The sequence below is a fragment of the Carya illinoinensis genome, chromosome 9 (genome assembly GCF_018687715.1).
Source record: "Carya illinoinensis cultivar Pawnee chromosome 9, C.illinoinensisPawnee_v1, whole genome shotgun sequence".
Classification (NCBI taxonomy): domain Eukaryota; kingdom Viridiplantae; phylum Streptophyta; class Magnoliopsida; order Fagales; family Juglandaceae; genus Carya; species Carya illinoinensis.
This window is the reverse complement of record NC_056760.1, coordinates 3,203,390-3,214,763: the sequence shown is the minus strand read 5'-3', so window position 1 is coordinate 3,214,763 and position 11,374 is coordinate 3,203,390. Positions and strand designations below refer to the sequence as shown.

Sequence of the window (11,374 nt, the reverse complement as noted above, 5' to 3'; positions counted from 1 at the left end):
CTGTCGTTTTTAGACATCTTTTTCCCTCTGTTGTCTCTCTCGCTGCAGCAAGCCTGGGTTGATTAAGGGGTGCCCTAAAAAGGCATTATTTAAGGGATGCCCTAAGCTTGAATTTAGATGTTAAGAAGCGTTGAGATAAGTTGTAAAAATTAATTAAAAATTAATAATAAAATATTAAATAATAGTACAAATTAATTAAAAATTAATAATAAAATATTAAATAATAGTACAAATTAATAATAAAATAATAATAAATAATAATAAAATATATTGAAAAGTGTTGAAAGGATACATCTCTACCATTAGGATTACATTTGACGTGAAATGTCTAATAAAGCCACCGGCTGCTTTGTTGATTGTGTGCTCCATGTGGCTACTCTTTGTACAGTGGCGTCCGGGTAAAAGTGTCAACACAATTTTTTCCAAAAGTAACATCTTTTATTTATTTTTATTTTTTTAAAGAGTATGTAAAAGAGTTGGTCTCTGATGTTACTTTTATTTCAGTGTATTTCACCTCATCATTCCTATATTACGTGTTATATTTAAAAAAAAAATTATTAATTATTTTTACACCATATATTTAATAAAAAAAATTATATATAATATAAAGAGAGTATAATTTTTCAATGAAAAACGGAACTTGCAAAACTACGCACCTATCAAAGTAGTTACTAGTTACTTGATTTTAAAAATTTAGGAGTTGAACTTCTCAGTTTAAAAGGAGGGGAAAATAATCTGTGTTCAATTCCCCCATAATTAATATTTTTAAATATATTTTAGAAACTTATTTAAATATTATGGATCTCAATTTTTAAAGGATTTAGACATTATATAACTCTATTTAATATTTTTTATAAAACTAAACCTATTTTTTTTAATATAAGAAGGTAGGGGTGTATACCAATAGTTTTGGCGCCAAATCGAGACCCCACCGTCGTCGTTTGCCATAAGAGTTCAATACCGGCCGAAACCGCTCAATTGGGGAGAGAAAATCAATATTATTGGTCTTGATGCGGCGTGGTTCGATTCTTCGGTTTGCCATCGACGTCTCTATGACAAAGGAGGAATGCCGCATCCATTGTCGAGTGAGAGTATAAGGCTTAGGATTTAGAGTTGCAGAAGAAGAAGATGACGTGGAGGAAGAAGAAGAAGATGGGAGTTAACGGAGCCTAATTCAAAACGGTTTTTTTTTAACTTCCACTTGGAAAAGCGATGAGTGAAACGGCGCCATTTAATATACTATATTTGAAAAAAAAAATGATCGGCTAGTCCAACGGTTTCTTAAGGGTTCAAACTGGCACCGAACTACCGACATCAGTTTTTCTTAAATCCTCTTGGTTGCCAACCAGTTCTTCATCGGTTTCGCCCAATTCCTGAATCCGACAGCTGGTCTGCATCGGAGACGGTCGATCAGGCTAGTTTCTGTACAACCTTATAACAATGTAGATGGTTTTGAATTTAAATTTTTTTATTTAGAGAATCGAATTATATATTATTAAGTTTTTAAATTCTTGACAACTAAACTTTTCCTTAAACACGTAATTTATACACATGAACTTTTTTTCGACCGAATAAACATTGAAGTATCTTATTCGAAAATCGTGATGTTATTTCTTTAATCATAAATGGACATATTATAATCAAACTCAATCAAATCCACGCATATATGAATACAATTAATCAAAATAAATAAACATGTTATTCTTATTCTTATCATTACCATATTCTGTTCTATTGAAGATGTTTAAATAAAAAAGGACTTTCAAATTTTTTTAGAAAATGGAAAAACGAGAATTGAACTCTGTTAGCCCAACGGCCTTTTTGAAACCCTGACTGGCAGTATCTCTTCTATACATGAGACAAGGAGGTCCCAAGTGTCAAGTAAAAAATTTATTGATATAATTATTAAACAATTTTTATAAAATTATTTAAATAAAATATTATTTATTTTTTTAATTTAAATTCATCATAAAATATTAAATTAAAATTATAATATTTTATAAATAAAATTATAATAATTATTAAATAATTGTCTTCCATCACTTCTTGAGACTGATAGAGCAACCCAAAGAAAAGAAAGGGGTCTCGCATCCATCAGGCCTCAGGGGCTGGCTGGGGCCTCCTCCTCCTCCTCCTCCATCGATAAACAGACCTGTAGAGTCTCGTCATTTCGACCCTTTTCTCTTATTTTGGCAACCAGTAGTACATGCTTATTTTATTTTGCTGGGATCATTTTAAGCTTGAAAATTGTCATATTTAAGAGAAAAATAAAATAAAAACTGTCAATAATCATTATATAAAATTTGCAAAAAGAGGGTAGAGGGTAGGCAGCCAGAGCTGGTTGATGACATAACCAGGATTGAGTAAGCATGACCAAAGGCCTGCATGGGGCTAACCTACAACCCTAGTTAAAAGATGGAAACGAAAAAAACGCAAATGCCATCTAACTTTAGTATTATTGTATCGATGCCATTCAATGCATTTAATAATATATGTTATTTTTATAAAAATATTATTATATAAAATATTGTAAAAAGTTTAAGTATATTTATTATTTTTTATTGTAATTTCTGTATGCAAATAAATGACAACTAGTGTGTCACATGACCTTAAAAAAGAGTAAATTTGAAGTCCACCTTTACCACCTCGGAATTCGGAAACTTTAAATATATATATATACATATTAAAGCAAGGATGTGACATGTTTTTGGGGACTTGGTGGCCTGCTGGCACGATCCCCTCTTCTTAATAAATTCCTCTCTACTTCTTTATTATTAATTTTCTTTTTCTTTTTTTGTTTTTTATTATTTATGAAGCAACGAGCTGGGACGGGAACTATCAGGGACAGTTCTTTTTGAAATCGTATTCTATATAACAATATTCTTAATGTGTTCGTAGGTTGAGTTTATTTGATTTGAATTGAAATGAGTTGAAGTGAATTAAATTGAAATAGAAGTTAAAAGTTAAATAAAATAATATTTTTAATATTATTATTATTTAAAAATTTAAAAAAATTATAATAATTAAATGAAATTAATTAAGATGAATTTTGGTATCCCGAGGGAAAGATCACTATAACCCGACATCAGCTTATTATTTTATTTTATTATTATCATTTTTTTAAATTTTTATATAAAATATAATAATATTATAACAACTTTCATCTATCTCATCTTAATATCAAAACCACACCTAAATATTTTTTAATCCTCTAATCTCAGATTTCCACAATTAATATTTAAAATTCTTCGTGTTTCGTAAATGTGCGATACACAATTGACTTCTTTATTTTTTCATCTCACTGAACTCATAGGTAAATATTTGGCCATTCGAAGAGGACGATGCCCTCTCACCTTAAAAAAAGCGTAAAGGTTTAAGTGACATCTAGACCTATAATTTAAAATAACTAATTAATAATATAATTAAAATTATTATAAATAAAAATAACTTTATTATTTTGCAATTCATGGAGTATTCTGTGAGTAACTTTTAAATCACGATAAGATAATTTTAATTGCAATAAAAATAATTTTATGAGAACATGTTTTTGTTATATCAGTTGAGAGAAAAGAGAGAACACTAATGGGTCTGAAATAAGGTTGTGATGTGGAGCACTTTTTTCTATTTCTAATTATACATCAGCTCTGATGTCAAAGTCTGCGCCCCACCCCAACATTAAAAACCAAACGTACCGAAGCTGTCGTTTAGAGCACCAAATTAGATTGTCGAGATATATGTGGGCAAGTTTGTTGCGTACGACGGCGGCTATTACTCACAAAATGTTGATTCATTTGAATTTCGTTAGCATTACACAATTTCTTGCACGCGTCTAATGACAAAAAAATTAAAATATAAATAATATGGTGTTTCTCATTCTATCATATAATTAAAATTATTTATATAAATTAAATTATAATCTATTTCTAAAACGACCCGATATGTATAAGATATTGGGTTTGGGGTAGGTTAGAGGTCCATTGGAGGATGTGACCCACCCTCGTCTCTTCCTTGTGCTTGACTGCTTTGACTAATGGATGGGTTCAAAGGATCACTACAAATACTAGTATTTATGGGGATGAACACCAAACCCAAGAGTTCAACGACTAAAGCATGTGCATTCCTAGAAGTTCTGAATCACTTATTTACGCGATCTAGACCAATAGCATAATAGCTTTGGAATTGGGGTATGCTCCCTAAAGTTTAAATTCTCTTAAACGTCAACAATTTTTTGAAGAATTTTTCGTTTGCATTATTACAGTCTTAGAATTAATTACAACACTATTCTTAAACACCCGGTGCTTTAAAAAAAAAAAAAAAGGAGATATTGGTTCGCAAGACCATCCCATAAAACGTGTACAACAACTGCACCATAACTTGTTACACACAATACTATTCTACAACTACGTTAGATTTTCCAAAATCTCGTAAAATCGATGCAATATAGACATATTGACCTCCTACCAACACAAAAAGAAGAAAAATGATTTTTTTTTTTTTTTTAAAAAGAAGAAAAATGATTTGTTGATATATAAGTTCACGCAAGTTTTTTGGGGGAAAAAAAAAATATTGAAACCCACTTAAAATAATTATTTTTAGTGAATACTACTTTTTTTTTTCCCAAAAGAATTGAGGTCTCTTCAGTATAAATGTGGCATTACTCAAAATAGGAAGTGTTTGTGAATGTTTGGTAGGAATGAGTTAGGTTTAATATATAATTGATTGATGTATAAAAATATTTAAAACGCATCTTATGAACTTGTTTGATTAATATAAAATTTAAAAATAATAATAACGAGTAGCATTAATTTTTTAGAAAATACTAATTTGTCCCCTAAATTTGACCGTTCGTATATTTTATTTTATTTTTATTTTTTATAATTTTTAAAACAATCGATAGTAGTGCTTTGTGTATTTAAAATATATATATATATATATTTTTTTTTTTTTAAAAAAAGGTGATTGCATTAGCGGACATTTAAGATTTAGCAAAGTGAGCCATAATAGGACTTAGACCCAGCAAGCCCAAAGAGATGAAGTAACGGCCCAGCCGAATATCACTCAACTCAAAACTACCTTTAGACTATATTATTCTCGAGTCATGAGACACCCTGTTGGGATTTGATGGTTGGGCTTCTTGATACAATCTGACATGGCTGTTTTGTTTTTGTGTTCCTCTCCGGGCATTCACTGTCATGGTAGTCTCTAGGAAGGAAGTGGCCAAGGGATACACCAAGCTCCAACATGGTTGAACCATCATTGGAGGTTTGGTTGCCTCCTCCTAATCACTAAGGGCATATTGGAAATAGGAAAATATTATAGACACAAAATGACCCCACATAAAAAATCTAACACACTAATATGGCATGCTTCCAATGTGCCACGTCTCCTATTTTTTTTTTTTTCCCCTCCCCTCTCGTGCTCGCCCTTGCCCTCACTCTGTGCCCCCTCCCCGCATGCGACCATGGTCCCCATGATGGGCAGGAGACTCCGGGGCAAGACCGAAGTGGCGACTGTCAATGAGCTGTGGCAGTGGTGAGGGGGGAGATGGGTAACGACAATCTGAGAAAAAGAGGAGGGAGATGGGTAACGACGACCCAAGACCTACACAACTTGTTGGCTGGAAGAGAAAGGGAGAGAGAGACTGAAGGATGGACAGTAGTTTGTTGGCGATGGGCTGTGGGCAACAGCGATGGCAATGGCGACAGGTTGTGCTTGCAGGCTGGAAGAGAAAGGGAGAAGGGAGATGGGAAGGGAGAGCAGCGAGGGGAAGAGGGAGAGTAGGTGAGGGGGGAATGGCCGCAGGTGGTGGTCGTTGACAAGCTGTGGTGGTGGTGGGCACTGCTGAGGGGAGGGGGCGCATAGGGAAGAGGGGCCGCTGTTGAGGGGAGAGGGTGCACGGGGAAAGAAGAGAGAGAGGGAAAGTGGGAAAACATGCTAGGAAAAATGGACACATGGCATACTAATATTGTGCCACATCAGTATGTAGGATCCCTTTGTATTTCTAGCATTCCTTGAAAATATAAACATTCTCAAATATTACAGACTACAACAATTTACAAACTATTCGTTATTATTTTACTACTATTCACAAATTATTTTATTACTATTTATAGATCACCTAGTATACACTTAGCATCCAAACAGAACCTAAGAGTGTGAACTAACCATCATGAAACAGCCAATTACTACTATCCTCTACTAAAGCAGCCCCATTCGGGTCCTAGTCTCTTCTTTAGAGGTCCAACCTAGTCTCGAGATTCCAATGGAATGAAGAAAAGCCGCAAAGACCTAATAAAATAAAACGAAATGTGTACCTGATTCTCCTAATCCGGTGCATGAGCAAATGAAAAAGCCAGTTGCACATCTAACGAATCAATGGTCCTATCTTCCCAACAACATACAAAATGAATCAAGAATGAAGAAATTGTGCACGTCATCCACTGATGCGAGATTTAAACTTGGTAAAAGCAAACGATTCAATCAAGAAAGTGGAAGGATACAACCCTTTGTCTTACATGCATCGTCAACGAATCCCAAACACTTGGGGTTGGCTGCTGATTCTAATTCTATGGCTTCACAACCTCACAATATTTCACGTTCAACTTGGGAAAACCAACGGTCTGGTCTCCATTGTGGACAAACAAACCATCTAAACTACCTATCCTTCAGCACGATGCGATCAACATTTTTTTTGCTTGTACCTCAACATCATATGTTAATGAGGAGAAGAAGAAGCAGCGTGAACACCAAGAAAGTACTAGACAACATGCCATGCCAACATACTTATTAAAAAGCCACACAAAACGCTTCCCCGAGTATGGAAGTCAGGAAGTGTTAGTACCACATCAATCATGTGTACAAGTCAGTTCAGTTGCTTTAATTGAACTCATACTTAGAATAAACCAAGGAGAGGATCTTGATCACTCTGAGAAGCAGGACAATCCAAATATGCTCTCCTCAGCATCCTACTATGCTGGAATGATCACTCCAAAGAAGGTTACCCATAACATTTCATCCAAATTTGCCAGACATTCGCATCCCTAAATTGTCAGGACTTGGGATAAAAATAAACCAAGAACCGCATATTTATTGAAGGACTAGAAAGAATGTTCCAAATAAACCAAAATCAATTTGCACCAACCATTAAACTTATCAACAACTTGTTAGGTCTGCTACACGTTTCCTCCATATGTAGGGAAGGGAAATCATATATTTTGTGGTATTTGTGAGATCACTATGGCATCCAATGTGTTGCAGGATATGCATCCACCACTTCTAAATGCAAATGCATCTATTACAACAAAATTGGCAGCACAGTAATGCAGAAGAAAATTTTAAAAGACAAATAAAATATTAAAAAGAAACATGTAATCTTCATTACTTACCTCACTTTATTGGTTGAATTGTTTGAGGACCCATGTCATAAAAGAGTCCAAGCCTGAATGCGTATCTCGCTGCATGTTGTAAGAAGGGATTCATTTACCATTTGTGGCTCAGCAACATATATTATGTTACAGCCATCCGTTGCAAGAGTCATATCTATGATCAGTGCTTCAATTAGCCAGTGTTAAGCCACAAAATTTATCCTTTACTTTCCAGATCCAACACTTCAGTTCAATTCTCTGAGCCCCAACCCACATCAAAGCACTCATTTCCACTGCTGCAGCATTTAAGATATAGTGAAAACCTGAGCACTCTTATATTACGACTAACTTACCGGATTTCTTGAATGTGCTCATTCGTCATACAAAGCTGCGCAAATTCTGTGCTCTATTTCCCATGAAGCCCAACAGTGGAGGAAGGAAAGAAAGAGAGAGCGAAATCGAAACCAGGTAATTGAATTGTACAAACTCAGAGTAATGTAGTAACAGAAACATCCATTGGTGGGGGGGGAATAGAAGCTTCTGGTCACTCATAATGGAAGGCAAATAGCAGTAAAGTAGCAAAACTTTTTTTAAAGGCGCTAGGTTCATGAAAATTCAGGAAGTAAAACCCGCTCAAAAACCTCCCGATCAAAATCATTCACAAGGAGGAATAGAAGCCCAGATACTAAAACAAACAAGAAAAACACATAACAAATGAATTACAGGAAACCATATGTAGGTCACTATTGTGACTTCTCTGAGGGTGAGGGTACACAGCCATCATTAGAGCTGATCCAAGCTCACTTGCACTCAAAACCAGCTTCAGCAGCCCGTCGAGGCTTGTTTTTTCTCCTACTTCCATTTTGTCGAAATCCGACAGACTTCAGTGAATTGTCAGGGCTTGATTTTGTTCCAATGCCATTCTCCACTCCAACTGAATCTATATTTTCATTGACCTGGGCAGATCTCTTCCTCTTCCGACCGTTCTCTACGGTAGCCTGATTTTTCACATCTTTTCTAGAAATATTACCTTTAGCATCCTCACCATCTTCCTTTGTCTTTTCAGCGTTATCTACTTCTTCTTCTTCTTCTTCTTCTTCATCCTTAAATGGTTTTTGAGGCCTTCCTCTTCTCCTGAATGCTGGAATTTTTCCCTCTTCACCACTCTCAGGATCCTCACGAGTGGCAATAGAAGTTTGCTTCTTCCCTTTTCCTCTACCTCTACCCATGATAAACAAACTTCCCAAAGAAAGTTTTGATCAACTTGTGAAGATTTCTGCAAGGTCAAGTAGATAAACTCAAAGGCCTAAGTTAAACTGTACTAACTAACTGCAAATTTTAAAAGATAACACAAAAATTCATATGCTCCATTCCACGAGCCAAAAGGGACTCAAATAAGTTTACATCCTGCCAAGAATGAAATGGAGTTGAGAATGATGACCTCAGTTGCGACATAAAACCCAAGCCAAAGCCAACAATCTGTAAGGAAGAGGACATCTGCTCAACCTTGCTTTGAAAAAAGGGAATACAGAAAAACTAAAAAACATACATCCTATCATTACAACATATGAAAATTAAAATAAATACAAGCTTAAACTCACTGTTTTATGATCATATTGTTTTGGAATAAATTGATGAAAATCTATCAAATCCATTTTGTGTGTTATGCTTACGGTGTCCTATTTAACAATATTCATATTCCTAATTTTAGTTGGCCTCCTATTTTTCCTTTTTGGGCAACCAATTCAAGCATCAATAGTATCCACACCATACAAGGGGTAACCATCGGAAACAAATATATCGCGAACAGGAAAATCAAAGGCTAAAAAGAAAAATGAAATAGAGGATCCCGAACCAAGCCATGCTCTTTAAAAAACCATATTCAACTGAACAGACCATATGAATTAAAAAAAAAAAAAAAAAAAAAAGCCTACTAATAAAACAACGAATTAAGTCAAAATCCAACTAGAGAAAAGGAATCCATTTCACGATCGAAACCAAAACAGAGAGATGCTACATGTTTTGGGGGCCGGGTTCACTTTGACAAAACAAAGAAAAACAGTTGCATAATAATCCAGAATTTGGTAGCTAAGAAAACCGAGTAAAGGAAACAACCAAACAGTGGATCTTACATACCGTTTCCAGAAAATGAAATGGTGGCCTAATCTGCACCCGATTGTTCTTAAGGGGAGTAGAGTTCTTCAATTTCTCAGTTCTCAAAAAACGAGATATCTATGAAGAAAGAATAATAATTTATTTCCTTTTTCTACGAATTCTCGGCGGACCACACAAGGAATTTATCTTCTCAGAAAGCAGAAACTTGAGATAGAACATATGTTACTGGCTAGCAGAGAGAGAGAGAGAGAACAAAAATGAAGCTAACCTCATAAACACACATCGATGTTACGCGTGTAAAAAGAAAACCCCATTTCTCAGAATCTGTTTATGGTATAATCAGGAAGCCATTAAAATCGCGAGAAACAAACGGGTTTGTTCCTATGAACGGTTTCAGAGTGAAGTAACTGAGGCCAAAAAGCGGTGGAAGGCTGGAAGCTGTTGTCTGCACCAAAACTGTCAAAGACCCAGATCAGCAAAAGATGTGATTTTGGAAAAATGTTCGCGCAAAAGATTGAGGCTTGGAGAGGATGCTCATCTCCATACAAGGTTTGAAGAGGATGCTCATATCCATAATACAGGGTTTGAGAGCAGTAAGAAGAGAGGAAGGAAAATGGTCGACAAGTTAAAAACTTGAAAAAAGATTATTATTTCTATTTTTCTCGTTTCAAGGGTCGGGGTCCTTTGGGAAATTAGTAAAAATGGTGGCCGTCGTCGCGTGGAAATAAAGAGCAAGCGTATCTTTTTGCTCTCCAATTTTTATTTTACTTTTGTTTGAATACTCGAAATAAATTATAATTAAAATATTACGTCGTAAATTTCTTATGTTTTTATATTATAAATTTCTGCTACTGCTTAATATAACAGTTATATAATATTACTGGCGTATCATATATTAATTATAAAATAATATTAACTTAATTACTTATCGTATTAATCATAATTGTACAACTCTTGAAATTTTAAATGATTTGTAAATAAACATGTCAGGTGCTATTTGCAAGGGTAGATCATGGAGGGATGTCGCCTAGGTTTATTTATTTATTTATTAATTCCATATATATATATATATATTTATATGGTTTTTCTACTATTTATTTATTTAAAGAATGTCGTGCTAAAGGAACAGTGGTTGTCTGTTATCAATGGTCGGTGGCATACATTACATACATAAACTCTACATGAAAATATGCCCAAAAACCAAAAAAAAAAAGAAAAAGAAAAGGAAAAAGACAATTCCTGACTTGAAAGCTGTCTAAAGACTTTTGAAAGCAAATGAGGAGGAGGAACTTACGTGGAACTTTCACGAGGGGGAATCTTCTTTTAAAAGAGGAGTTTTGAAGGCAAATACACAATTACCCGTTAAGTTTAGCTGCTCATTATTTGTCGGTTTGGATTGGGAGGCTGTCAATCAAAATTTTTATATAAAATATAATAAATAATTTAATAATTTTTTAAAATAATAATTTTAAAAATAATATTTTATTTAATTCTTAACTTTTATTCCAACTTATTCCATTTTGACTCGCAATTCAAATATGATAGATATAACTCATATCTTTTTTATTTTCTTTTTATTCTGTAATCAGATATATTCTTATTAAAAATCTTATTTGGCCGACCCACATGCGTAAAATCAGATTTAAAATGGAAACACGAATCAGAAAATGTCCAGATATAAGTTTGCTTCTTATTACATTTTTTCTGTATATTATTAATCGATTGCGTTGAATTAGTCTTTAATTTAATTGAAAAGACTTCGATATTACGTTTATTTTGTGTAAGCATTGCTATGCAAATGATAATTACGGATAACTCAACCCATTTTTTCTTTATCTATAAGGATCTAAAACTACTTAACTAAACTTGAGTAACTTTTAAAAAAATATATAGAT

The 11,374-nt window shown here is 34.1% G+C and overlaps 1 protein-coding gene across 4 annotated transcripts; it reads right to left on the bottom strand.

The window, feature by feature from the left end:
* Nucleotides 1-7,929: 7,929 nt before the first annotated feature.
* LOC122275720 lies at nucleotides 7,930-10,149 on the bottom strand. Of its 4 annotated transcripts, XM_043084922.1 has the most exons (4): nucleotides 9,748-10,148; nucleotides 9,501-9,596; nucleotides 8,806-8,843; nucleotides 7,930-8,640 (listed from the first exon to the last, which is right to left on the bottom strand). In XM_043084922.1, the coding sequence occupies exon 4, from the start codon at nucleotides 8,591-8,593 to the stop codon at nucleotides 8,165-8,167; it is 429 nt and encodes a 142-aa protein (XP_042940856.1). In that variant the 5' UTR covers nucleotides 8,594-8,640; nucleotides 8,806-8,843; nucleotides 9,501-9,596; nucleotides 9,748-10,148; the 3' UTR covers nucleotides 7,930-8,164. The 4 variants fall into 4 exon arrangements, with proteins under 4 accessions (XP_042940856.1, XP_042940857.1, XP_042940855.1 ...); XM_043084923.1 differs by lacking the exon at nucleotides 9,501-9,596 and having other exon boundaries at nucleotides 9,748-10,149; XM_043084921.1 differs by lacking the exon at nucleotides 8,806-8,843.
* Nucleotides 10,150-11,374: the final 1,225 nt, after the last annotated feature.

Coding starts and splice junctions, on each gene's coding strand:
- LOC122275720 (XM_043084923.1), bottom strand. CDS start 8,593: ATGGGTAGAGGTAGAGGAAAAGGGAAGAAGCAAACTTCTATTGCCACT.